Source organism: Nelumbo nucifera, chromosome 8, assembly GCF_055504915.1.
Source record: "Nelumbo nucifera cultivar China Antique chromosome 8, China Antique-T2T, whole genome shotgun sequence".
NCBI lineage: Eukaryota > Viridiplantae > Streptophyta > Magnoliopsida > Proteales > Nelumbonaceae > Nelumbo > Nelumbo nucifera.
Genome location: NC_142656.1, coordinates 12995221 through 13022788, shown reverse-complemented (window position 1 = coordinate 13022788; position 27568 = coordinate 12995221). Strand labels below are relative to the sequence as shown.

The following is a 27568-nucleotide window of genomic DNA, read 5'->3' as shown; positions in this document are numbered from 1 at the left end:
CAGGAAAAGACTTTCAAGTTTCAACTGAGATAGTTCTATGCTATGTTTGGTTTAAAGGAAAAAGTAGAGAAAGGAAGGGAAAGGCAGGGAAACCTTTACAAACTTGTATAGGTTTCCCTACCTTTCCTTTCCTTTCCCTACATTTTCCTTCAAACCAAACACAACCTTAAGGTAATTTAAGCAAGGGACCCTTCCCTTCCCTCAAGTGATGATGCAAATTGCAATGAGGATGCAGGTATTTCTATCTTCAATGGCATTGGCATACATGATATGACCAGAAATATGAGCACCAGACCAGAAGCATTAATATTTCAGAACACTAGCCAAACAATAGGATCAGATATTACATTGAACAAAACAAAAACCTCACTGTAATACACTCTACAATATGAATACAACATTCATGTACAACATCTTTTTTTTCTACTCTTTTCCTTTTCCCCTTCTAACAATAAAACATCACCTTTTTCACCTTCTCTTTCAAAGCAGGTAGAGGGCGAACGCATGATCCATTCACCGATTGTGTACCTCGTGACATAGGATTCTCAGACACCTCTGGTTCCATGTAAAACCGAGCTCGAAATGCAGCCAGATGGGCATAGTAAGCAGGAGGCACTGTCCAAGCGAGTATATAAATGTCAGAAAAAGAATGTATCATTGACATGCTATCAGCAATAGCTCTATCCAAGCATGTCTCTAGGTGGAGCACAATTTAAATCCACCTTTTTAAACTAGATTTGCATAAATACAAAGCTCTAATCAAGCATCACGAGCTACTCAACTTGTATAAATGCAATTTGGTATGAGGAATAGCTAGACAAATGGGGTCACGGAAATCTTAAAGAATATAAATAAAGACTGTGCAACAATCCCACCTTTCCAACCTTTAAACTTATAGTACAAGTAGAGGATAAAGAGATATAAAGCAGAATAGCAATATAGGCAATATGGACAATTCTTCTTGAACAAGTAACACCATAGTGAAGATTCAAATGCTTACCCACTGAAACAGACCTGGTGCACCGTGCATACCTGAAAAGAAATCAACTGGATTAGGTACTAGAGTAACAAGATTGTACAGATATTGCAAAAAGAGTGAAGGATTACGTGTAGCAGAGATTGTTGGTAAGTGATTGTATCTCATCTGCAGTAAAATTGTTTTCATCCCAGAGGACATGATAATGAGCTGGTCGACTTGTCCCCTGCCAAATGCCGATCCGGAAAAAAGATTTTACATGATCAGATTACAAGAAAGAAATACATCTATTAGTGATTTACAAAAGCTTTCAAAAAAACGCGCCATTCATTTAGGCTGTGTCATTTGATAGGAAATAAGAAAAACAGAAAGTTGAGGGGAAGTTCTTAACAAATTCTGTATCCCTCTCTTATCTTCTATCAAATCAAAGACAACCTTCTGGATTATCTACAGATTTTAAAACCCATCTTGTTTATATTGGTATTCACAAGTGGAATCCTACTGGTATTCAAAATACTCCAATACCTGGATTCCAGCATGACTGCAAAGATAGAAGTCAAACTCCGAAGGGTGACATATTTTAGAATCCACCACTGTACCTGCATAGTTAACCGCACAAGTAGATGACCATGTAAAAATTTTAATAAATTAAAGAAAGAAAATCATACAGAAGGTCTTAAAAGCAGATATCTATTACCAGGTAAGATATTTCCACTCTTATCAATGCTACTCCTATCTTTGTGATTGTTGGCAAACAGCCTTGTGTGATGACGTTTTTGGACCACCACAAATGTAACAGGAGGTTGGTAATTTGGTTCCAAGGATGCACAAGCCTAGACAAGGTGAACCTATAAGCATTTCATGAAGCATAGCAACTACACTTTATGATACAGATCAGTTTTGAACTTACCTTACGGATAGCATCTAATTCAAATAATAGAACCTGATAGAATTGTCCTTCACTGACACCATCTCTGCAAGGAGTATAAAAAAAAATAAAAAATATGCAAATAAATACAGGACATCAGAAGTTTAGCGTCCATCAAGTAGGGCTAATATTAAATAATAAATAAGATGACAAGTTAGCATAATAATTTAAAGGGAAAAATAAAATAAGAAAACTGTCAAAGCAACCTCTATTAGAATACCTGTAAAATATTATCCTCAATGGCTTTTGTCCAGTTGCCTTCCTGAAGGAAATCAAAAGCTCCCTGTAGTAGTGAAGAATTAGTAAATTTCTCACTGGTATGTTGGGGTAGGGAAACAATGGTTAAAAGGAAATAGTACAAAATAAATACACAATTATGTCTCCTTCACCAAATTGGCTAAGGAATTAATGGTTTTAAGTAATTGCGACAGTTTTTAACTGATCATGAAAGCCAATCCCCCAAACCTATGGTCCCACTTGACATATGGAAACTCAGAAAGCTGTAGTCTATAGCATTTTGCAACCAAATTGTCTATCAACATAATATAACTCCCTTCAAACATCCAGAGCGAAGAAGTGGAACAAGAATAAGAATAAAATAAAATGGCTATGTTCCATATTGATTTTGTGGGAGGATTGGTGACCTCACCTAATTAGACAACAAGTTTGTTGTATACTTGATTATGTAATTGGTTTATCTAACTAAAATAAAGATATTAAAACTTTAAAATAATTTTTTGGTAGTTAAGACGGGATAGATTTTCTAATCCCATACTTGCAGCAAATTACATCATAAAATCTCCCTTCTTTAGAAAAAAAAAAAAGGATTCAAAAGGTGATAAAAAAATCACCTCCAAGAGAGCAGGAATCCCCTGATCAGCCAAAAACAAAAGTTCTTCCGGATAAAAAGATAAATGTTACCCCAGAACTTTATTACAAGAAAAGCCAAAAGAAACAGTACATAAATGTCAAAGTTAAATACAATGAAACACTTAGATTCCTCTTAAAAGGAAACATCTTCGCCAAAAAGCAAAGACTTTGTCTTCTATAAGGTTGAACATGTCCAGAAGAAGTGTTACGAAATATAGCCAATATGTTCTAAGCAAAAAATAAAGATTTCATGGTCCTCAATTCCATTTATAATTTGTTGGGGAAAAAATGAATAGAAAATTGTTTCATGGCAAGAGTAGGGATACTAGAAGACTAGTGGCTGTATCATTGTAAGGTGCAATCCTTTTTGGTGAATCCCTTTTTGAAGGCAAGAATAGGGATACTAGAAGTTCAGTAACTTGTTCACATCGAATTAAGTAATTAAGACAAGGACTTTTTTAGGTCAGACCTCTAGTCATCTCTTCAGATGGAATCATGAAAAGAGGTTGTTGTATCATGGTAGGGTACAATCCCTTTTGCTGAATAGTTAGGTCTCAGCTGAGAATTGGATGCAATTTTACTTAATAAAATTTATTTTCTTTTGCTATAAGAAAGGTTGAAAATATAATAGTCCAGATAACCAGGACCATCCAAGACCCCAGATAACTGGGACCAACATTGGGTAATGATTTTTTTATGGAATAAATTTTCAGGGACATCTCTAGCACTTCAAGGAGTGCAACACTTAACCCTCTGTATTATGTTTTCTGACACTTTACCACATTGTACATATATAATGTCAAACCCTCTGATCATGTTAAAAGTGAATGAGAAATTACCAAATTGCCCACAAACCATTTTTATGCCTTGTGCCCACTAAGGTGAAGCCATGATTGTTTTTGGTCCCCTCAACAATTATCCATGAGATGGAAGAGAAGAGAATACATGATCACATTTCATCATAAGGACAAAGTGGAAATTGGAAAATATATAGATATGCACCTGATCATGCCCCCAGTGACAATTCCCCGTTGAGGATCATTCCAAGTTTTAAACAAGTCCTGAATAAGCTCTTGTCGATGAGCTTGAGCACACACTAGCCCAGCGTATTTTGTAACCTCGGGCCAGTCTTGAGAGGCTACAACCTGTGCGAATGAATAAATATGAAAATTATGGGATTTGAAATGATTTCATCTGTGTACGATTCAAGTAATACAGTAATTTAGATCATTACAGCAGCAATTGATGGACTAGAATCCTCTCCATTCTCTGGATGAGTTACATCCGCACCAAATATAATTGTGGGGATGTCACTGACCAAAGGAATTCTCCAACTCAGAGCATCTAAAAGCACAGTATTTCTTCCTCCCATCTGCAGAGGAAAATGAATAAAGATGAAAAATATGTTGGAAATATAATGACATAATCTCTTCAGTTATTATGTTCTGCCCCTTCAAGTTGGATACATATAGATTAGGGCCCCATTTGGCGTGTCTCTCCGTGCAGTCTGTTGGCTATTTACAAGCACGGCAGACCATGCCTGTATCTTTTCCCGTTTGGTTCGTAGTAGATCTAACTGCCAAAAGCTGACACACCGAAAAGACACGAGAAGCCCGTTTGTCTTCGCACGGAAAGACACGCCTGAACCAAACGGTCTTCAGGGTGTCAAGATCTTATTGCAAAAGCTCACTGCGTCTTTTGACTGTCAATGATCTTCTCAAAAAGACTTGCCAAACGGCCCCTAGGTTATGGAGTCAACACTTACCTTAACATTGATTTTAAGTGACAAATTTGCCAGGTACTGTTTGCTAATCTTAAAGACATGCTTTGTTAGACAGCATTGGGATATCAACCCCAAACCCGTTTCGCAAATTCTCTTTAAGTCACCTGAACATAGAAAACATTACTTCAGTATACAGTCACATGTGGTTTTATCACATTCCCTTCTGGTCCTTTAGGATAAAGCAAAAAATAAAATAAAATTAGAAATTCTAAGTACAAGACGGGGTAAAGTAGAGCTCATAAATATGTTCAGGCACATGTACTATGGATCTCTGGTAACACAGGCAAGCTGCTTGCTACCAATCACCAGAGAATTAACCTGATAAAAAATAATACTACAACAACATACCATAAAGAGAACCATTATTGTCAGGGAGAATGGCAATAAGTAGTTCTAACTCTTTCCCCTTAAGTTTGTTCATTGCTGCATTATATACATATTTCAAGGCTTTCTCTACTTGGTCAGATCTTGCTGAATGGACTGGAATCACAGGTTCACGGTTGAATTCCTATCATGAAAAGATGAAGAACAATAAAAGTTAGTCTAGGCAAGCAAGTTGTGCATGGTAGGAACCTTATATTCCTGAATGGACACAAACCTTTTCAGTAAAGACCCTCATTGTGACTACAGAATAGAAGGAATCAAATGATTCCAAAAAGTACCAGGGAATCGGGAAAACTTACCATACCGGAGACTTGGCACATCTGTGCCAGCTCCTGACAAAAAGTATGGACAGTGCTTTCTTGAACACTTCTTGAAAAGTTGATACAAGCCCAATATTTTACAGTGCTTCCATTTATCATTTTCTGTATTAAAGCAAATAAGATTTACTTTCCAGAAGCAATCAACATCCTATGATTTTTTTGCTAAGTAACATCCTACAATATGATTGATGAAAAAATTTTAAGCACAGCTTGGGCATGAAGTACCTTGTTCATCATATTCCATTGACCAACCTGAGGCAAACAATCTTTTTCTTTCCCAGAATCATGATATTTCAGCTATGAATAAACAAAAATACAAGAATAAGAAGCAAGCAATTTGAGACATTTTGTACGGTAAAAAAAGAGATTGAAGAAAAGAAGCGTAGAATTATCTACTCAAGTATACTACCCATGGGGCAGGAAGAACTCGAGCTTCAACAGATGCAAGTTCATCAGTAATGCTAATACCAAACTCCTTTGCATAGGGATTTTGCTTGTATCCATTTTGGTGAACAGTCTGAAAATAACCCAGAAAGTAATGGATAAGAAGGAAACTAAATAAAACTTTTAATACAGAGTTGTTCAAATATCAACCTTATTAAGTTTTACTAACATCTTAGACAAAGCTAAGATGCATTAGTTAACGTAGAAAAGATGATTTATGGTATCAAGAGAAAGACCTCGAGGACAATTAGAGATAATGTTTATATGTTCACCATTGTAGATGGCTTGTGTTGCAAATGCAGCAGCTAAACTTCAGTTATATTAAGAATTATCCTAGATTTGGGATCACACCAGAGTGTTGTAATAATTTAAACATGTTTATTGTTTTCCTAGAATATCTAAGTTGGAATCAATTGAATAATGCCCCTGATCATCATATGCATATATCATGCACTTCATTTCACAAAGTGCAATAAACTCCAATTTGTATACAAGCATTTTTGGTAGAAAGCCCATTGGGGATCAGATCAAGGCAAGTATCTGCTCTACTCCATGCTTGGTAAACAGGTAAGAAAAGGATATGGGCAATTCAGTGTTTTAAAAGCACAAAGGGCATTTTGTGCCCAAGGTGCAAAAAAAAAAAAATCAAAATAAATTAAGAAAATATTAAAACACTACTAATTAAAAAAAATGCAAACTTTAGTTTTTCAAAGGGAAAATGAAAAAAGAAAATCATACATTGCATATAAAACATATTGAAGCAATTCAAACTGTCAATTTCTTTATTTCTTTCTCAGTTGCATTATTTCAAATAACTAACGTAATGTTAAACATCTTTCATTCCTAATTCTATGAGACACCCTTGTACCAAGCCCCTTGAGGCAAGCCCAAACAAGTCCATGTTAAAATCTTAAATTCTTAATCACTACAAAAAATGTTTTATAATTTTAATTAACTTTTAAAAATATCTTTTATTAGGAAGAATGAATGAATACCATTAAAAAATAGGGGCATAGTAACCTTGACATAAAGTAAGTTGGCTTTAAAATGAAAAGAAACTCTTAGCACATGGTTTCAAAAGCATGAAAGGTTCCTAAACCAAGTTTCTCATAATCAAAACAAGTCTCATTCTATGTATTCAACAATCTATACCTGCAAAATGTCCATTTCCTGTTCCCGTGGTCTCTGGCATGTAACCTTTAGCAAGGAAGTTATCTGCTTGTCATTCAACCTCTTGGTGTATCTCTGTCCCTCAACAATCTTGCAAGCCTGGATCATTATGTATGAAGACAAAAACTTGAGAAATGAAATCATGATATCCTAAATACAAGAGATGCTGAAGATATGGAGTCCACCTCCATTGGCAAATAATTTGCCTTCCTCTGGTTTCCAACTTGAAGGCAAGGAAGATGGGTATGTTGAATGGTAAACCCATACATCTCTTGAAAGTATTCAACAACTGATTTCATATTCATTTGCTCATCAACTGGAAAACTGTTATTGGGAAGAAAAGAAGACTTGTAAGAATATATTACAATGTTAGACAATGCAAGAGGAGACAACTTAAAAAGAAGTAGCAGAGATCTATGGTACATTAGTTCTCTTGTAGGTTGTGATGTCAACCCCGAAACACGGTACTTTCTTCGTACATTTCCTCTGTGAGTAACTTCAACTTTGACACCTCTAAGGGCCTTCTTAACCTGTACAATATGTCAATATAACTTATGGTTTGCTTTATTTGTATTTAAATATGTTGCACTTTGAGACCTGGACAATAGCTTTCAGAAATAGACTAGAAGTTATGTACTTATATTAGCAAAAGTGCCTCTTCATATCAACTTTATTTCTAGCTCTCCAAATACATATCTAACATCAGCTAAGAGCTCACATGTAACATAGTCTGATTATTTGATGCACCATGAGTAAATATATCATTAGTGATAATGTCAAGTCAAGGTGGTGACTAGTCATTTTTGTCTATCTTGCCAAATTGTTGACTAGTTGGTGCATACATAACGGCTAGAAATGCGCTGAACTTAAAAATAAGTATGTATATTCTAAAAAGACTAAAGATTACAAATATGCAATAAAATATATTATATGGAACATTAAAGATGTTATAAATAAGAATTTTGTTTGTGCATCTAGTCAATTGGGGTCCTTCATGCCTAGTCAACATCTGACATTTTGACTACACCAGTCTTACTGTCCTTGTGTACAGAGTCACGAAAACAAAAGAAAAGGAAAGGAATACTCAATCCATCAACTTGAACCATTCAATAAGGTCATTGCTTGGTCTAATAGTAAAATCATAGGCTGACAAGCATGAGAATGTAATTTCAAGTCCAGGAAAATGCACTTTGAGCCCCAAAAAAAAATGCCGGAGGTTAGGTCCATATCCAATCCACCCCTTCCAAGACTCCAGATAGATGGGACTAACATTGGGTAATGACATTTTTCACCTGAACCATTCAATCGCAATACATCTTCTAGGGTGTATAAGGACTAAGAATTGAACTCCCCCCATCCTAAAAAATAAAGAGATAAATATATAGCAAAAACTAAGAAGAACAAAGAATGCAATCAAGTGGTTCAATTCTGATAATCTGCAAGATATAAGTCAAAGAAACTAGGTAACAAGTTGGTTGCCCAAACCACTAAGCATATATAAGAAGCCTCAGTGTGACGTATAGACTAACAAGAGTTTAAGAACTCCAAAATGCTTCATATGTTAAATATTGAAGTTTTAAGCTAAACAAGCAAACAAAATGAATCAAGGGGATTCTATTTAAGACATTTCCATTGAAATGTAGTCAATACACTGGAAAATAAATAATGAACTCAGAGAGTTCAATTCTAACAATTTGTGAGTAAAAAAATTAAAAAAAGAAAGAAAAAGCTAGGCTACAAACTGCACTAACTTCACATATAAGATGTTGAAGTATAGGGACTCCAAAAAGATCTTTCTCCGCACATTCAACCACATTACCTCCACTGTGGAAGATTGGATGGATTGCTAGCTACTACCAACCCAAAAAGAAAGAACAGACAACAAAAATAAACACACCAAATAGATCAAAATTCTGTCCAGCATGTATTACTACTAACAGCAAGTATAAATTGATCTTGGTTATCAACATCAAAAACTAGAATACCTTAATTCGATCAGCATCAGAAAAAGGCCTTGACAATGCATCTTTTCCCAAAATTTGAGTAACAAATTCAACCACAGGCAATGGTTCAATGAAAGCGGTCGATGACATGTCTGAAAATTGATAGATACAAATAAAAAAAAAAAATCTTCATTGTCATGAAAAAGAAAAGAGAATGCAATAGGGCGTCAAGCTTGCAGAAGCAAAAACAAGAAAATCAAAGTACAGGAGTACAAACCAATATTCAGAGACAGCCCCATCTGTGTTGGTCTAATACTCTGGTAAAACCCACACCATGATTGTAGCCCATTGCCTAGATGTTGTGGTTTTCTAATGTCAGGAGAATAAAAGGATCTTCCAATTGATATGTACCTACATATACGTTGGTATTAGAAAGTAGCATTATCAGAATCTTTTTTCTTCATAGAAAAGCTTATCTGCAAGTGAATCACTGGTAAACTGAGAAACATCGGAAAAAGGTGAAAAAACTAAAAGAGAAGATGAGAAGTCACCTTTGGCTGGAGACTTCCCTCAAGACAATATCAAGGATCTGAAGAGCATCTTGAGGAGTATCAACTTGTTTTCCAGCAAGAAATTGATGTAAATGGTGCATGTCTGCACGAGCTACAAATTTGATTTGCACCTTAAATTCTCGTTCCCTGATACAAATGTTCGGAAATTTACAGGAAAAACATTCATGGAGTTTTAAATGAAATTTTTGTTAAGGCAATCCAACATGACAATATCAAGCCCAAAAAGGAAAAAGCGAATCGAGAAACAAGAGAACAGGTAAAAATATAGACCAAATGACCAATAAAGTAAAATAATTAACCTTGTAATTCCTAGCTCATCATCTTCATCGACCAAAGTTACTATGAACTCTTTTGAAGTAAAAGGCAGCAATCCAGCCGTGTAAAGGCTCTTGCTTCCATCATATGCAGGTAGCCTCATACCAAGATCAGTCTCTCTATAAAGCTTCACCAACTGTGCCATGATAGCTCTGTTCACGCGACGTGAAACCACTTCAGGGGTTATAGTAACCTGGAAAAATGAAAAAGAACGATAGGACACTATGTTAACTATTCGTTGAGCCTTTTCATTGTGCTCCTACTCGCATTACTCTAAACATACTGCATGTGACTGCTCAAAAGTTTCATAAGTATAACGGGGAATGAACCTTACATCGTACTGATTCAAATCCTTGTCCGGTAACTCCGCCAGGAAATGGTTCGCTTTAACAATACACTTCGTACCCACCAGACCATAGCCAGGTCGGCGATGGAATACAATACCTTTGGTTGAAACTGGAGGTCCCACATCAAGATTAAGATCTACTTGCTTTGGTCTCTCCACTTGGGCAGCTTTCCCCCTCCCCTTTCCCCTTCTCCTTCCTATATTCTTCTTTTGATCTTGCAAGCAAACTGAACAATTCTTTAACATCTGCGGTGGGGGCTTCTGCTGATTCATGGAATTCTGAAGAGGTTTCCTGGAAACCACATGTTTTTCATGGGGGTCTTTCATTTGACCAGCAGGCATCGGGCAAGAGAACAGAAAAACTCTATGGAAGCTCCTCTATGCGTTGGCTGGTCTCATTTATCCTGTTTAGCTTGATTGTTGCACCTGTAGTTCAAAGATATTTGAAGGCTTATCACTTGTGGTATTGCTGTTATGATCGCAGCAGTTCTAGCATGCGTTACTATTAAATTAATGCGTCTCTATAAACTCAAAAATCCATACTCCATTGAATGTCATTAATAATGAGCTTACCAGCACAGAAACGAGAAAGATAAACCACAAAAAGTGTACAATAGACGCACACACAGAAAAGCTAAGACACTGGGTTTCTACAGATACCCACATGACACTTTTCACGTTTTCTCTGAGTATCCTAGAGAATATCGAGCTGTTCAGAGTAATAAAATACAGCGAAGCAAAGAGAAGCTGGTAACGGCCGCAAGAGGAAGGAGAGGTTGAACTCTCGACAGTTTCACTGTGCCAAGGGTTGTAACATGCAAACATGCAAAAAGAACTACAAAATTTCACCCTTTATTCATGGATTTAAGAGCGGAGCAAGAAAATTTGAAAAAGTACCCAACATAAAAGTGGACCAAGAGAAAAGGAAGCTTCAAAAGTGAAATGAAGACATTATTTTACATATTTTTTGTTGTTTATTCCTATGGAAAAAAAAAGAAAATAATATAATATTATTATAAAAATCATATATATTAATTATTTTTTTCTGGATGAAGGAACTAAGGAGACAAGCAGTTCGCACATGTTTTCTGGGGGTTATGTCGTGTGAAACACCACACAGAACAGAGCCAAATACACCAGAAGACGGTCCCCCCTGAGATCAGTTAAGAGGGTAATCAGCTAACCTCCTCGTCTGTTGGCTTTAATCAACGTTAGTTCTTATCAATTACATGTAAACATGAAGAACAAATATAAAAGGAAAGAACCAAACCTTCTCCAGATTTCCATGGGAATTCATTTCCAGAGACCACCATAAAGAGCCTGTCTGCATGTTTTATTACACCCTTATTGAATACCTATACAAAAAGTTTGTTGTTTGTCGATAATGTAGATCTCTGATCTCTATGTAACGACTCTACAAAACAATGTTAAGGATATCTCGCCCAAAAAAAATTAAAAGTAGTTATAAAGAACCCCCTGTAGCATGGGGTGAGGGACAAAGACCCTTACACTTTAATTTGCAACAAAGACTCCCTGAACTTTAGATGTTAGAGAAAGACTCCCTTAACCTCTAAGTCAAATGATGGAAAGCGTTAAATACCAAAATACCCATTTAAATTTTCTCTATTTTCTTATTTAGTTATTTTTTTCATTTTCTCTTAAAACCTCACAAACCTAAAAATACCTTGATTGTCGTTGACAAAGAAGCCGATCATATATGGGGACATGTTCCCTGTCTCTAATGAGCTTGCGAATAAACCCATTTTACCTAAAGATGCCACCACAATGCAATCTTGCAGAAAACCTAGTGCTTAGACAAACCCAGAAAGGCGATCCAATTGTTATGATGCAGTCGGCGGTGACCCAGAAGAAGAGAGCTGGTCTAGTTAGTAAAGTAAAGACATCTGTGACGTTGTGGGTTTATGACATTATATGGTGTGGCCTTATGTGAAGAGATCAGAATATTTAAGATTGGCGTGAGCAAATATCAAAATATAAGCAATAAAATTTTCACTATTAAATAATGGGTATTTGTAATTAATTGACCAAAAAGCTATAAAGCTTCCTCCATTCATTATTCCTACTTTCAAAGCAGTATAAAAAATGATATGTAGGAACCACTAACATCACCGATGATTAGAGTGTGGTTGTGGAAGACACTAAGGAACAACGTGATAATAGTCTGTTGCAGGACATGTTATGACCTTAGTTTTTTAAGCCAAATACTGACATAGTCTATCACTAATTCAAGTTTCCATATAAGAATTTAAATCCCTCAACCATCGACATCTAACCAAAAGAAAATTTTCTGACTACATAGTTTACATAGGCATTTGTAAAATGAACAATATTTTGATTGCCGTGAATCCTTGAGTGAAAAAACTCTAATCGTTGGGAACATCACGACAATTAGGAAAATGTTGGGAAAAAAATAACATAATTCCAATAGTGAATAATTAATCCCCATTTAATCTTCAACCTTAGAAAGATTATTTGCTAAATTCTTATTATGTTTTCTAGACCCTCATTGCATTGTATGAAAAATTATAAAAGAAAAAAATGATTAATTAATCGAACAAAATCGAGAGGGACAAAGATCAGCTCCTAAAATTAGCATACCATTGTTCATACCACCCTAGAGATTTTATTGAGTTCTCAAATTCTATCTTCCAATGTTTTCCCCTGTTTTTGGGTCTTTCTTCCACCTGAAAGAACTTTCATACTCATCACTACAACTTGTCCCAACATGAGAAATTCCACCAAATCCGAAAAAAAGATAAATTTCATTTCAACTAAGCGTCTAAGCCATCTTTTCCCAAGTAGGACAAGGAGAATAAGAAAAACCGTCTTTTCCCTTTTCTGTAATTCATTTAATCAGGGGAAGGATGGAGGCTCTATGGGGCTTAGACTGGTTGTATTTCCGACCAGAGTAGCGGCTAGAAAAAGATGAATAGGACAGGGAGAATAAGAAAAATCATCTTTTCCCTTTTCTGTAATTCATTTAATCAAGAGAAGGATGGAAGCTAGGCTTTGTGGGGCTCAGACTGGTCGTATTTTTTACTAGAGCAAGGCGAAGTCATCAGAAAATGGATCTTTGTGGGGAGGGATCAATACACTTAGGAAAGGCCATGGCGTTCTTGCAAATGAAGCAGGTGGTGGCTAGTGTTTTGTGGCAGTTCTAGGTTGTGTTGGCAACGGAGAAAGGTTGTGAGCCGGTTTTTAATGTCATATTTAACTTCAAAAGTGAAAGATGGGTTTCTAGTGAGGATAGAAGAAAGAGAAGGAGGTGGATCTCATAAGCACTAAGCTATTAGTTGTTAAAAAAAAAATATGATTTTATAATTAAAAAAAAAGGTAAAATAAATTAAAAAGGGTATTTTAGACATTTACAAAACTTTAAATAGTGAAAGAAGAACCTTTTTCAAAGATAACTGACACGAAAGGGGATCTTTGTCTAATGACTAAAGCTCAGTGGGCCTTTGTCAGAAATTAAAATATAGGGGTCTTTTATCACAGACCCCATAATACAATGGGGCCTTTGTAATAAAGCAACGCAACCCTATATGGGTAATGACCGGACCTCTGACGTAGATTTCCCAAGAATGGATGTAGTAATCAGCCTCTAGGCTTTTTTTTTAATCTACAAAGAATAGACTTTATTTGCCTTTTTCTCAGTAAACCCAAAACTTTTTAGCTAACGGCGGAAACAGTAGCAACAGTATAGAGTCTGGTGTTGAAGTAAGTGCATCATTAGGGAACGGTGGGTTCAAAAATTCAAATCGGTGAACAAATAGCATATAAGGTTCCAAGCTCTGAGCCTCTGACCCATTAAGGCATAAGGTTTGGCAGCATTATGAGTATTGGATGAAGGTCCCAGACCGTAGTTTTCCTTGCTCTCTAATAACCGGACATAGTGCGTCGACTAGCTATCCATTCCTGATAAAGATGTGCAGTCGTACTCCTACAGTCTTTTTCTAAAGAAGGTGGAGACGTGGAGTGTGAACCGATGATAAAGCTTGGAAGAGTGGGCTGGTGGTCCAGTTGACGCAGACGACAAAAATGGTCCGGCACCCTCGTGCACCGCAAAGCTAGAAGCCGTCGCCAGGCCAGTCCTATCCGGCCCAGCCGGACAACTTTAGATGCCCTTATCTTAGACGAGGCAGCTTAAAAATGTTCCACGTGTTAGTCCTCCTCCATCTCTCTACGGAGGAGCTTTCAGCCGATAAGCCCCCCAGAGGACGTGGCAAGAGAGAGAGAGAGAGAGAGAGGTCCCTGTTCTCTGTCATCCCTCTTTTCTAACGAAGGTTGACATGGACATGAGCACTATAAAACTTGGATCCTGTATGGCCCATCAATCAAAGTCCATATCAGTGGGCAGGAAGAATCCACAAGGCAATCGACACAAACATTAGAGAGCAGAGCAGTAGTATATTTGCCCTGATGGCCTGATCTCCCACCGGTTCAACCTCAAAAGGACCACCTCTGAGGTTTGGTACAGTGACTACAGTCCATACGTAACATCGCTCAGGGTTCTAAGTTTCTACTTTTGCCTCTCATAAGTCATAATAACCAAACCCTACCAGATGCAGTTATGACCAACAGTATACAAGCAAGCTTCATTAACTAATAAAGGCCAAGCACCATCAATAATTGCAATGTTCTACCACAGCCGTCCCAAGTTTTACCTCCAACCCCCTCATCCTAGAGCACGTCGCCCATCGCTCTGCAACTCTGCAAGAAGAGAAGAAACCCCTGGAGCTTGATTAATGGACGGTTCATGGTTGGCCTAGAATTAGATGAATGGGCATGCGCAGAAGTAGTTAAGTGCATGCAGTTGTAGCCGAACATGGACAAAAAGGAAAAGGTCACACGCACGCCCTCTTGCTCTCGCTTCTCTGGGTCATAGCCCGAAACCAGTCTCTTAACAACTTATCACGTGTAGGTGTAGGTAATAAACAAACCCAAGAGAGGATAACCATCTGCGCTTCTCTGGGTCTGGGGAAGAAAATATATGGCTGAGAGGAAACGCCAAAGACTAGAAAGAGTGGACACATATAGTTTTAGCAATCATGAGACAGAGAGAGAGAGAGATCAAAAGCAAAATCGACGTCTGAGAACGCCGACCAGGCTGAAAACTACAGTTATGACTTATGAAGGAGAATTCTGAAACAAACCTTTTGCTTTACGCTTTCTTTGGCGCCGCTGTTCATTTAACGCAATTTCTCCTGCTTGCTGGTTGAAAAAGAGCCAGTCCTTTTAATGTCCCTTTTCCATGTATTAACTATTAACTGAAACTCCGGCTTGCCTACCAGCACAGTCTGCACAAACAGGAGAAATGATGATAAGAGTAATTCAAATATTAAAAAATAATGTCAGCTCTTCTGCAAGTCTACAACTACTTCTCATCTGAGTTGAGATGTCCGTCAGATCTCCATCACGACCTGCAATAAAACCGCTAGCTATAGCAGTAATACTGATACATGCTTCGACATAGCGCGCTTTAAAATAGAATCCTTAGAGGAAAAACGCATATTAAGACGAGACTTGAAGATCCAAGTGTTTCAGTATGGGAGGAAGAGGCTGTGATGCTCTCGTTTCGACCAAATAGCAGAATGAGAGCGTGATAGGAAGTAAATTGATGATTATCCGCAGAAAAGGAGATTTTCCAATGGGCGAAAACTTCAATAATCTGCTGGTTAGTGGAGAAAGGCTTCAAGTCCGGAAACTCGAACTAGACCAAACACAAACGGACGAAAGAAGGATTTCTGAAAAGAAAATCAGAAGCTTCATGCATCTAGTTCGAACATATACTTTAACAAAACGCTTCGAGGAAAAAAAGAAAACACGGGAAATTTGAAGGTAGACAGTTGAAAGAACAAACGTTAGCAGCTAAGCTCTATATCTTAAAAAGTTATAACACAAAACATCAGGCATTCCAAAATCAGGAAACAAGACCATCTGAAGCTCCAAAATCAAAAGACATAAACCGAAACCGATAAAATCCAAGCAAATAAAAACACAAAAATGTTGAAACCAAGCAATGGAAACCTTCTAACCTCCGAAAGGAACAATCAATGTATCCGGAACCGTAAAACGGATCGAACTTGAGATGGACGGAAATCGAGACCTCACAAACAGGCAAGCAAGAAAGAGAATGTCTGGGAACGAAGCACGAAAAGCAGGGAAACCGTGAATGCCTATAAGAGATTTCGGGAGTGGCGAGCGGTCGGTAATGCTTCACGTCTGCGTTTATTCTAATGTTATTTTACTATCAACAAACAACTAAACAAAACTGTGGCTTTAAACAAAGCAACTTTAAACAATGAAGCTTTGAGGAGAGCTTTAAAGATGTGTGAAGCGTGCTTGCATTGAGAAAACGATTTCTTTTTGCAAAGGAACTCTCAGAGAATAAATTAGATTAAAAAAAAAAAAACAAGCAAATAAACAAATATCGCAAAAGCTTTAGATTCCATACGGAGCTCAGTCTCTGCAACACACTTTCAGTGCGTCTCCTCGCACTTTCGTCCTCGCGCGGCGTTCTGACGCTCTCAGCAGTGAGACGTGGAGAGAAAGAGAGAAAGCAGCGTATCAGGTTTCCGGCGTGGATTTGATCGGCATTGGAGGGACCAGAGGGGAGAAATCCGGCGAGAGGCTCAGCAACCGAGAGGGAGAGCAGAGAATGTTGAAGGGAGGGTGGATCGATACATTAAGCACTTAGCAAGCGTGAAGTCGGCTTTGAAAAAGGTGCGGAGGCTTTTATATGCTCGGTTGACGGCGACGTCTTTTTAAGAAAAAAAAAAAAAGTAAAATCATTACCAGCCTTTTATTTTTTTTTCACTTTTGCTTTATCGTATAATCCATCCAAAATCTGATCCGTTCAATTTTACTTCTCTTTGGTAATTGATAATTAGGATAAGAACTATATTGTGTCGACATTAGCATACACGTGGCTAATTCAGTGGGTCCTCTCATGGGGTTGGCAATAGTACTGTGCCATCTGTCATAAAAAGCTAAATTTATTTAGTCCAAAGTCAACTTCATTATAATTGATTAATTCCAATTTTCTTTTCCCGGTAGGTTGGAGACTCGGAGTGTAGCGTTTAATATTATTTTTGCATGTGCAGGCAAGTGCAACCCCAACAATCGAAACATAAAAAGGTTTATGTTAGAAAAATGAGTTCCACGTCCACCTCACATGCCTCAACCTACTACTATGTTATAATACAAGGAAGGAATGATGTTGTCCACCGACCACTGGCGTTGGGTTTCAATAACCCTACTGAAAATTTTCTATACAATTAACTGTTATAGCTTATAGGGATTAAGATTATGATGTGATGACTGCTGAATTAGAAGGTTTTGCGAGTGGCCCTTGCTTAATGCTTCAATCTCAGGGGCTCTTTTCCTCTCTTGAATTGAGGCATTTGAATGGGATGTTTACTAGTTGGAATTAGAGGTCTAAGAGTATTTTATTAATTAAAATATATTACAAGAACTTAGGACTTTGGGCTTGTCTTTTGTGTCACATAGCATAGAAGAGGATGGAGCCTTTTCATCCCTTCAAAGCTTAATTATATTTTGCAAGGCCAGCAGCTGATTGGTAATGTCTCTTATTGATTGTACCGAAAACTTGAAATCGAATCTCACCTGCGTCGGAATTGGGAGAGTTACGGGTTTGGGATGGATTACCCCTGTTGTGTAGTTCTTGAAAAGATATATAAAAAAAAAAAGAGTTTAATTATATTTCCAAGTAAAATAGATAAAAGTGCAAATTTTACTTCTAATTTAACTTTTATACTATTTGGGTCAATACAATTTTACTCAGTATATAATCTGATTTTTCTCAAACAAACCATGTATTGCATCCCCTCCCCCTCCAAAAATAAAATAAAATAAGAAAAGGAGGGAAAATCATCAATTTTAGGTAAACCACAAATATGCACTTTTGAGGCATCCACGTGAATTGTTAGGAGTGTCTCTAAAAGACTAAAACAAACAACTGACAAATTTTTAAGGCAATGGTGGCCAATATATATAATATGCTTTTGCTGATGGGGCTGTTATTTTCGTTTAAAAAGAATAAAACCATGCATATTGGCCAAACACCTTCCGATTGATTATCATATTTTACATACTGACTTCAGTGCCCGCAGGTACCCTTCGCAACTCAGTTCTTTGAGTGTTCACTTTTTGGCGCTTTGTGGTGTCCTTTTTAAGGGGTCTGTTTGGCTTATGGGAAATTAGTGACGAAGAGAATGTTCAAGGAAAATCTTTAAGCCATATTGTGGATTTTATTAAAATTTCTAAGAACCCAAACATAGAACTAGGAAAAATGTGACGTTCATCGGTAACATACTGTGAGATTGGTATGAGGCACGCCTGTGAGAAGCAAATCTGATCTGCTCTCAAAGTGTGTTGGCAGCTGTTGTCTTTGTCTGGAGTCTAGACTAGCAATGCTTTTTCCTATTTGCATGATTATGGCTAGCATAAGTGCATAACTTTTTGGGACCCTCACTCACTTTAACATTCTTATCTTGAGAAGAAGTATGGATGGGCCATTAGTAGCATGTTCAACTTAGATGGGTAATTTCCTCCTAATTTGTTTGCCAAATCAAAATTTTCATGAAAAAAATAAAAAAGAAATAAGATTTAGGAAACACATAACATGGAATTATGAGTCCTTCTATGGATTTTCTTTTTATGATTCTTTGAACTGAACAAGTAAATTTTCTTTGGTGGGAATATTTTTTGTGTTTGGCCATATGCTTTTTTTTATTTTTAGGAAATTATTTTATTTTTAATTTGAAACTTTATTTCTTTTTCACAAACCCCTAAATCGTTTTTCGTTCATTAGTATTTTTAAGCTTTACACTAGGAGTGATTTGGGCACATCCATTTTTCTTTTTCTTTTTTTTTTTTTTGTGATAGAAGGGAATCATGTTTGCAATTGTCAAACAATTGTAAATGTTTTTGTCTTTCACAAATCACAACATCTTTTAATTTCGAATGATGATTAAGGGTGTCCTTCCTTTATCAAGTCTATAATTGATTCTCTGATGTAATGGTCCTAAGTTGTGTGGGGTATTATTCTATTTGGCAGATTAGAAAAACCATATTATAAGTTCAAGTCCTTTTAATTATTAAAGGAATAAAAAAACATACTTTTGATTCTCTTAACTTTCGAAAACATACATGATAAAATGTACATTTCCGTATGCTTGTGTATAAAATTTTCAGAGCTAAATTTCATTGTTTTGTATATCTCTGTCCCCACATAAGACTGAAAACTGGTGTGAGGGTCTCTCTCGGCAGGAGGGTTTCTCTCTCTACGGGAGGTTTTTTCTCTCACACTATGCATGAGGGTTTCTCTCTCTCATATTTATGGATGTGGGTTTTCATTTATTTCTCTTTGTATTGGTGTTTGTTGGAGAGGTTCTTTGGACAGATTTGAGAGACGACAACTTTAATCCAGGCCTATGGAGCAGATTTGAGATCTTTGGTTCTATTCAATATAATCTTCGTTTTCCCATATCTCTTTTTCTTATTTCTGTTAGGCCTTGGTCGAATTTGTGTGTATTGTGTCTTTGGGGTTTACCTTATCTATTTGTTTTGTAACAATGTTATCATTCCTGGCAAGCCTGTTTCTGGTGATGTTCAATTTCCAAATGTTTCGTTTCTATAACGACATGAATGGGTGATTTTTTTGCACATTTTACATCCCTAAAGTTACAAGTTACAACTTCTTTTGTCAACATTTAGCTTTTTGTGGGGTCCATTCCTTGAATGTTTGGATAGTGGTGCATTAGGGAGAGTTCTAAAGCAAGAGGCAATCTTGGACCTCTCCCACTTTCACGTTTTCAAATATGCCATGGATTGGGTGCCATGGTACTTGTTTTCTCTACACCCCTTGAGGGTTTTGCGTAGTTGATCCAGACTCATTTGGTAGGGAGATACACTTGCTGGCTTCATCTTTGTTGGAGGCATTTAGCTGACCTTTTTGGCGTTTCTTAAATTTGCGTCAATTGCATAGATTTCTCAAGTCGTTTTTGTCCCGATGCTATATGATGGTTAATCGGTTACATTATCCAAGCCTTACTGCAATTATATATGTGGGCAGTTTCATGAATCCTGTTTTGTCATTTATTCCATTCTGTTTAATACCATATCCATTATAAGATTATGAATTTTTGAATCATTTATTGCTAATTTAATCCATTTTCTTTTTGATTTATTTCTAATTTTTTCGTCCTTTCAACTTGCAAAATATATATATATATATATATATATATATAACTACTTATGGATGTTATTAATGATACATCTTCTATATATGAACATATCACTTTAGTCTGCTTTCTCTAATTTTGTTACCTATTGGAATTGTCCCTAAATTCCATCAAATAACTTAACTTTTGATCCTATCATTTCTAGTTTCTCTCCCCTTATCCATTCTAGCAGATGATGCATTTTTGCCACATTCAATCTTTTTGAGCATGTGCCTAACAAAATTGCTTCACTTCTTGTCATGAACAACATGAAAACCTATCGCATGAGGAAAACCTGGCAAAGAGTTGATAGCCTTCACCAAGTATTTCAACTGTTCTATATCCTCGATTCATCTTTCCTTGTAGTTTTCTTTTTCCTTACATACAGCTATATGGTTTAAAGTATGGAAGGGGTGTGTCTATACTTTTTACCAATGCGTTTTTTTTTTAATTTTTATTGTATATATATTTTTATATTATTTAATAAATAAAAAAAATTAATTTTCTAAAAACACCTTTAAACAAATGTATCAAAAATTCAACAAATATGATACATCTCATATAAGATATATCATATCCAATACTTTAAACCTTGAATATAACTTGGATTTCAAATCAATTTTCTTCTCAGCGCTATCAAATATACCCAAAAAATCCGGGAAGTTATGATGATGGATGGACCTGTTACATGTTAAATCCAATCAGAACATCCAACGGCACAAGCTAACTAATTCTATTAATTTACCACTACAGAGTGGTGGAATGAACTCGGGAAATGGTTGGGGGGAGAAGATGAGAATTCATTATTTTATCTTTTTTTTTTTCCATTACTGAATTTTGGAAGAATTAATTGATTACATTCAATATTGCTCAAATTTCTTAATACACAGTATGTCACTAATTTGCTCCTCGATTTTCTCTATTAATACGACTAAACAAGTGCTGGATATGGATCGTTCAAGTGGAATCCTCACACGCATGTAGCCTTTACAGCACTCTCAAGCAAAAGTCTAAACATGGCAAAGTTCCAAACAAAGGGAGTCAAAAGGAGATAATTAAGCCTGAATTTAAACCAAACCTCAACTCAAATAAACATCTGAAGTCTAGTCAATAAAAGCTTTTGAGTACATTTGTTGACAACCATCGTGTCCAGTGCCTGTCCTCCGAAGCTCTCTTTTTCTAGGTATAGGATTGCAAATGGTATAACGGACTAAAATTTTGGGATAGCTACATAGCTGTAGATTTGACGTGAAACCAAGGCAAAAGCGTGTGTTATATATTTATAAACCTTGTTTTTGACTGTACGTAATAATATATTTATATTTGTATTCTTTCTAAATTAAACCTTATTCATTAACATTGTTGTATATACATGTACAAAGAGGTATGTCATTCTTAAGGCTCAGTTTGAAAGGAGTATAAATATATATATATAAAAGGCAAAACCTTGTATATTTATATTATTGTGTATGTACTTATACTCTTTCTAAACTGAGCCTACTTATCAGACGGACCATTGATCAATCACATGGTGGCCCATTTTCATTGTTATTGGACAGGAATGTTAGATTGAGCTGCATCTTTGCAAGATTTGTCCATCACCAATACTGACAAACAAGGAACTCAGTGGAACTAGGGATGGTGGTGTGGTTAATAATTGATTTCCTAGTCTATCAACCGTGGTCTTTCTTTTTATACATATTAAAAACATTTCTCCCACTTGAGTGTAGTATAGTGAACATACTGAGATCGAAAACCGTTAATTTCAAGGTTGTCACTTGTTTGGAGATTTGGGGTGTTTGGTACATTTTTCTTGTTGTATTTTGGGATGATCGATCAATATAAATTTATAGGAAATATGTATAGTCACATCATATATGAGTATGATTTTAATTAAAAAAATACATATATGAGAAATATTAAATTTGATATTTTAAATAAAAATAACAATTTGTATTAATCAACCCAAAACACAACCACCATACAATGATAATATAGCCTAAAGCTAGGGATTGCAATACGGTTGCCTGAACCTGAAAGCCAGAATCAATTATTGGTGTTGAAGTAGACATGCCAAATTTTATATGTGTGAGTTTGCTGTCTTATGAAAAGTGCCTGGTCCAAAGCCTGAATAAAGGAAGTGGGTTGTGTCAGGTTGACAGCATTAATTTTTTTTTTTTTCTCAACTCTTTCAGTCATGGATGATGAATTGTATCTTCACGCTCATTTTAACAATGGATATGGCACTAGACCGGATGAATGGAATGACGAAGCAAGATTCATGTAATCAACCCCATATAATTACCACCTATATCACAATGCTTTGACGATGACAATGATGACAATGATGATGATGGTGATGATGATAATGAAGTAGACATGTCAATTTATAAAGAGCACTAGCTGTACCAACTAAACAATGAATTTAATTAGGTTGATATTGGTGCTTACTTGCATTATTAGAAGAAACGCAGAAAGGTTGTGCGAGCAGATGATTGTTTGGATCATCAATAATTGTGACCCCTGGTAGGGCCACCACAAAGGAGCATGTTGCAGTGTTGCAAAGATGGTGCTCTGAAAAGAGTCGTGAGGAGGTGTGGACCGAGTGCCCCGCATCTGCCATGTCTTCTATGCTCAGAGGATTTCCACCAATTTTAATAGGGCCCATCTCCAGGATTCTTCTATATAAAAAAATATAAGGATGGTTCCTTTCTTGGGTAATTCAATGTTGATATCAGATGAGGCTTTTCAACAGTAGAAGAAAACATGATAAAAGCTGGTGTAGAAATTCTCTCAAGTCGAACTCGAAACAGATACACATCAATGCGGTTGTGAAAAGAAGAGCACCTCTTGGCCCAACCTTACAACAACGGGGGCACCCTCTTTTGTAAGTGTATTATTTCCATGGAAATTAAAGCAGTTTGAACTTTTGAAGCAGTCGACCTGATATTTCAAAGAAATTAAACAACAGTTAATTTGCTAACAAAGAAGAATAAATAAAAGTATAAAACACAAACACAAGTAGGAAAGAGAGAAGAAAAACCAAGGCAAAAGCAGTCGACCTATTGTCGGCGCTCAAGATTAATTGGGTGCATGATAGTTTGTGATTCACAGTAGAGCAATACGAGTACCATCATTTTTGGCCAATTTCAGTCCTCCAAATTCTAAAACCCACCCAAACAGGCCAAAATAAGCCTGAAAATCCAAGATAAGCCGGCCATGATTATTTGAACCCGTCCCTACCATCTAAATTGTCCCAGGCAAGGCAAGCATCGGGATTAGAATCCTAGGGGAGTTGTTTGGCTTAGAATACCAGGCTAGAGTCCAATTAAGGTGAAACAATGATAAACCCTTTTGTTCATGAAGATCCATTCTACATTCTTCACACTTGAAACTCCAACTTTTGATTTTTGAATCCCCCTAACTTTGCAATTAACCGAGTCCCATGAATTCAGGACATTGGAAGTATAAACGCAGTATAGATTAATGGCAAAAAGCATCACTGAATTGAGTCATGACCAATGGCAACCAAAGCGACGCCTATAATAAGCTACTGGGGGGATCCTGCGATGCAAGGAAAATCTGAAAGATTTAATAATTTTATTTATTATTAATTAATATTAAATTAATAATCAAACTTTGTTGTTAATTAATTAAGAGTATTCAAAGTTATTGTTAATATCTAAAATTTTAATAATTGTATTTTTTATTTAATGTTGATTTATAGAAAATAATTATTATTAACATAATATGAATAAATATTTTTTAATAAATTTAGTTTTATTAATAATCTGTAGTAATTTTAATAATTGTTATTATTTTTATTATTTCTAAATGAATTTTTGATTAACTTTAAATAAATAAAAATAATTACAAAAGCTAACATTTTTATCAATTTCACTAATAATTAACAATTATATAGGAATGACAACGGGGTGGTTTCAGGGTGGGACACCCCATCCCTGTCCCTATTTTATAGTCAAGACACTCTACCCCATTCTTGCCTCATCCCTAGTGTCAGGCGGGTTCAGGGCAAGGCAACCACTCCTCAATATCAGGCGAGTTCAGGGGCAAGGCACCCCATTCCTCATCAATGATGGAGAATCCTCGACTTTCCCCATCCCGTCCTCAGTATTGGGTGGGTTCCAATAGAGGTGTAAATCGGGTCGTACTGGGCCAGCACGGTAGAACCCACGTGCACCTTGCACTATGTTGTGTTGGCCTATGAGGCGTCTCGGGTCGTGCCTCCCTCCCCTAAGATAATTCATGGGCCTATGCCGTGCCATAGGCCAGGCTGGTCCATGGCCTTGAACTAGGCCAGGTCACAGACCAGACCAAACTATGAGAGATATATTTTAAAAAAAAAATGAAAAAAATATCTAAATTTTTATTTTATATTATTTTTAATATATACAATTAGACATATTCATAGATAGGATAGCCCGATGACCAGGCCCATGAATTCATGACATTGGAATTTGGAAGTATAAATGCACTATAGACTAAAGGCAAAAAGCATCACTGAATTTTTTTTTTTTAAGCATCACTGAATTTTGTTTTTTTTAAGCTTCACTGAATTTGTTTTTTTAAGCATCACTGAATTGAGTCATGATCAATGGCAACCAAAGCGAAGCCTATAATAAGCTATAGTATAAATATAATCCTTTAAGACCAATATAATAATGTTGAGTGACACAAAGGAATGTACCACCATAAGGCAATAACCAGTGAGATCTGGAAACATTTCTTGTACTTATTAATTATTATTCACGGGAGATATTCTCAATGCACAGTAAATGTGCCTATGAGGTGCGGAGTAGATCCCATCTCGTAACTAGTTAGGTTAGCATCCTCTGGGACTGGGGTCCCACATGTCGTACTACCCACCCCTCCCCAGTCCCCAATCCCCACTTGGGGCTGCTCTGCTTCTCAGTGTGTCAAAGCACATAATATACAAGCCGTGGGATCTCCAAGTGAAAGAGACTCAAAAGTGGAACACGACCACTCATTTGAAGCCTTGACATTCCTTTTGTACCAAAAAGGCTGATTTCATGGCGGATTGGTGTAAGGCGGGCGTGCCCTGAACAAAAGCTAAGTGGGTAAGAGGGTTTGACCGTGCCCAGATCTTATCCCCTGCGGCCTGCCCTGGTCGTGAAGTTTGAACTCCCAACAACGTCTTGTCATACTCAGCCCCATCTTTCAAACTCTGCTTTTCTTTTGGTTTTATTCCCTCCGAAAGTCTGAACAGTAAATGCTAAAAAGCCCACCTCACAGGAGGGAAACCACCCAATAAGCCAAATCAGGGAGGTGTTGGATTGCCCTCCTCCCTCCTCCCTCCTCCCTCCTCCCTCCTGCCTCCACGTGATTCGCCCTGTTTCTGTGAACAAAAATTCACCCCAGTTAAGAGGCCTGTTCAAACTCTGACTTTAGCCCATATTGTGTACGAACGGAACAAGTCCAATTCAGGGGTTTTGCATTTTGCCTGCTGCACTAGTCACTACTTTCTGTTTTGACAAGCGGATGGCTGCCAGAGCCAGGACCTTCACTGCAGACCAGGCACCGCCCCTGTGTACAGGGAACAACAATGTAATAAGGGCTTGTTTGGTTTGCAGGAATAAAGGTTTAGAACCGGAATGGGAATAGGCCATTTCATTCCCCATTTCTGGTGGAATGGTCATTTCCTCATGCCTCCCCATTCCGTCTAATTTTAATCTCCATTCTAATTCCTATTTAACCCAAAACAAACTATAGGAATAGATCATTTCGATTTTGATTTCACTACAAACTAAACGGATCCTAAATTTGGATGGAGGAAAATAAAAAAGGATTTCTTTTTCCACCCATTAATGGTCAAAGGTTATGATGATTTATTTCCTCGGTTACTCGTTTGCTGTATATTTTGCTGTTTGGACTCAGTTTAGAAAGAATACAAATACAAATATATACTGTATAAATATATACAAAATGACACAAAATACAAGGTCTTACGCTCTACATATTTGTATTTATACAGTATATAAATACAAATATACTGTATAAATACAAACTGTCAACTTCGAGATCCATTGAATGTATTGCATTTCATACCTTGGACTATTAGTCAATGTACATACACCATTGCTCTAAAATCTTGTTGTATTGTTTTATAAGCATTACAATCTTCATTAGTTGATTATAGAAACTTTGTATTGTATTGATTTCTACTTGGAGGAATGACTACAGTGTTTTCACAAGGCTCTGTTTGTTCGCAATGCAAATTTCAGTTGAGCTGGTGCAAATGGGCTAATGGGATGCAAATTTTGGTTTTCGCTTTGTTTTATTTGTTTCCGAGGAGTTGTATTGGAAGTAAAAAAATATGGGGTACCCATTTGTATAAGAGAGAATTAAACTATTGAAGCATGAGGAAGTCAGGATGGTTGTTCATTTGGGAGGAGTAAAGGGGAAAGTGAAATGATGTGATCTCCATGTTGAAAAGTGCTATAAACTTCGCATCACCCTTTGAGATGTAAAATTTGTATTGCCAATGAATGTAAATTAGAAAAAAAAGAGCAAATTTAGCATTTCTTTTAGATTTGCACTTCTTAATAATGGTGATCATTTTAAACCAGTTAAATCCTATCATGCTTGTCCTTCAATGGCTTGAAACTCAGGCAGTAAGGAAATTGTAAAAATTGTGTTTTAATTTATTGGGCAATCAGAATCAAGGGGAAAATGATCTGAATATCACGATAAAGCTTTAGCTCTCTCCATGTGATACTTTAGTCATAAAGCCTTCAGCAATGTTACCGTTTCATGGAGTTCATATGAAACTCACGTGTCATGCAGGGAAAGCCCTGTGGACAGCACAGGCTGTGGAATGTGTTTCAGACTACTGCTAATAGGGGCAAACGTTGGCTGTTGGCTGTATAGGAGGAACAGCCTGGGCTATTTTGGAGCTTTCCTTGCAATGACAAGTTACCCCATTTAGTTCCTTGGTTGTCGTTTTGGCTAACAGAATATTGATGACAAGTACTCTTTTACCCCACACTCATGGTAATGTGTCATGGAGAGGAAACTCCAAAACAGTCCGGGAAACAGAGTATGTTGAGTCTAGAGATGATAGGTTTAATTGTCTAAAGAAACCATTTTACCTAAAAAGTCTTGATTCTCCAAGGGTTAATTCAACATGTGGAAGGTTATGTAGATTCAGATCGCATAATAAATTTTCTCAGTTCACTTATTTTCTTTCATTTTTTGGGTAAAAAAGAATATA

General features: G+C 36.7%; 1 protein-coding gene across 7 annotated transcripts; it reads right to left on the bottom strand.

The window, feature by feature from the left end:
* Positions 1-271: 271 nt before the first annotated feature.
* LOC104592325 (protein argonaute PNH1-like) lies at positions 272-16782 on the bottom strand. Of its 7 annotated transcripts, XM_010251641.3 has the most exons (26): positions 16527-16782; positions 16108-16294; positions 15451-15816; positions 15226-15369; positions 10040-10477; positions 9690-9898; positions 9370-9516; positions 9096-9229; positions 8861-8970; positions 7299-7405; positions 7061-7199; positions 6858-6974; positions 5671-5778; positions 5487-5558; positions 5241-5363; positions 4906-5065; positions 4540-4661; positions 4009-4146; positions 3777-3919; positions 2125-2187; positions 1887-1950; positions 1674-1809; positions 1502-1575; positions 1108-1202; positions 1001-1032; positions 272-615 (listed from the first exon to the last, which is right to left on the bottom strand). In XM_010251641.3, exons 5-26 carry the CDS (start codon positions 10391-10393, stop codon positions 446-448), a joined length of 2817 nt encoding a protein of 938 aa, XP_010249943.1. In that variant the 5' UTR covers positions 10394-10477; positions 15226-15369; positions 15451-15816; positions 16108-16294; positions 16527-16782; the 3' UTR covers positions 272-445. The 7 variants fall into 7 exon arrangements, with proteins under 7 accessions (XP_010249943.1, XP_010249942.1, XP_010249945.1 ...); XM_010251640.3 differs by lacking the exon at positions 15451-15816; XM_010251643.3 differs by lacking the exon at positions 16108-16294.
* Between the last annotated feature and the right edge of the window lie 10786 nt (positions 16783-27568).

Coding starts and splice junctions, on each gene's coding strand:
- LOC104592325 (XM_010251641.3), bottom strand. CDS start 10,393: ATGCCTGCTGGTCAAATGAAAGACCCCCATGAAAAACATGTGGTTTCC. Junction 5,066..5,240: donor TGTGCCAAGTCTCCGGTATG/GTAAGTTTTCCC, acceptor TTTTCATGATAG/GAATTCAACCGTGAACCTGT. Junction 4,662..4,905: donor CAATAATGGTTCTCTTTATG/GTATGTTGTTGT, acceptor TTCTATGTTCAG/GTGACTTAAAGAGAATTTGC.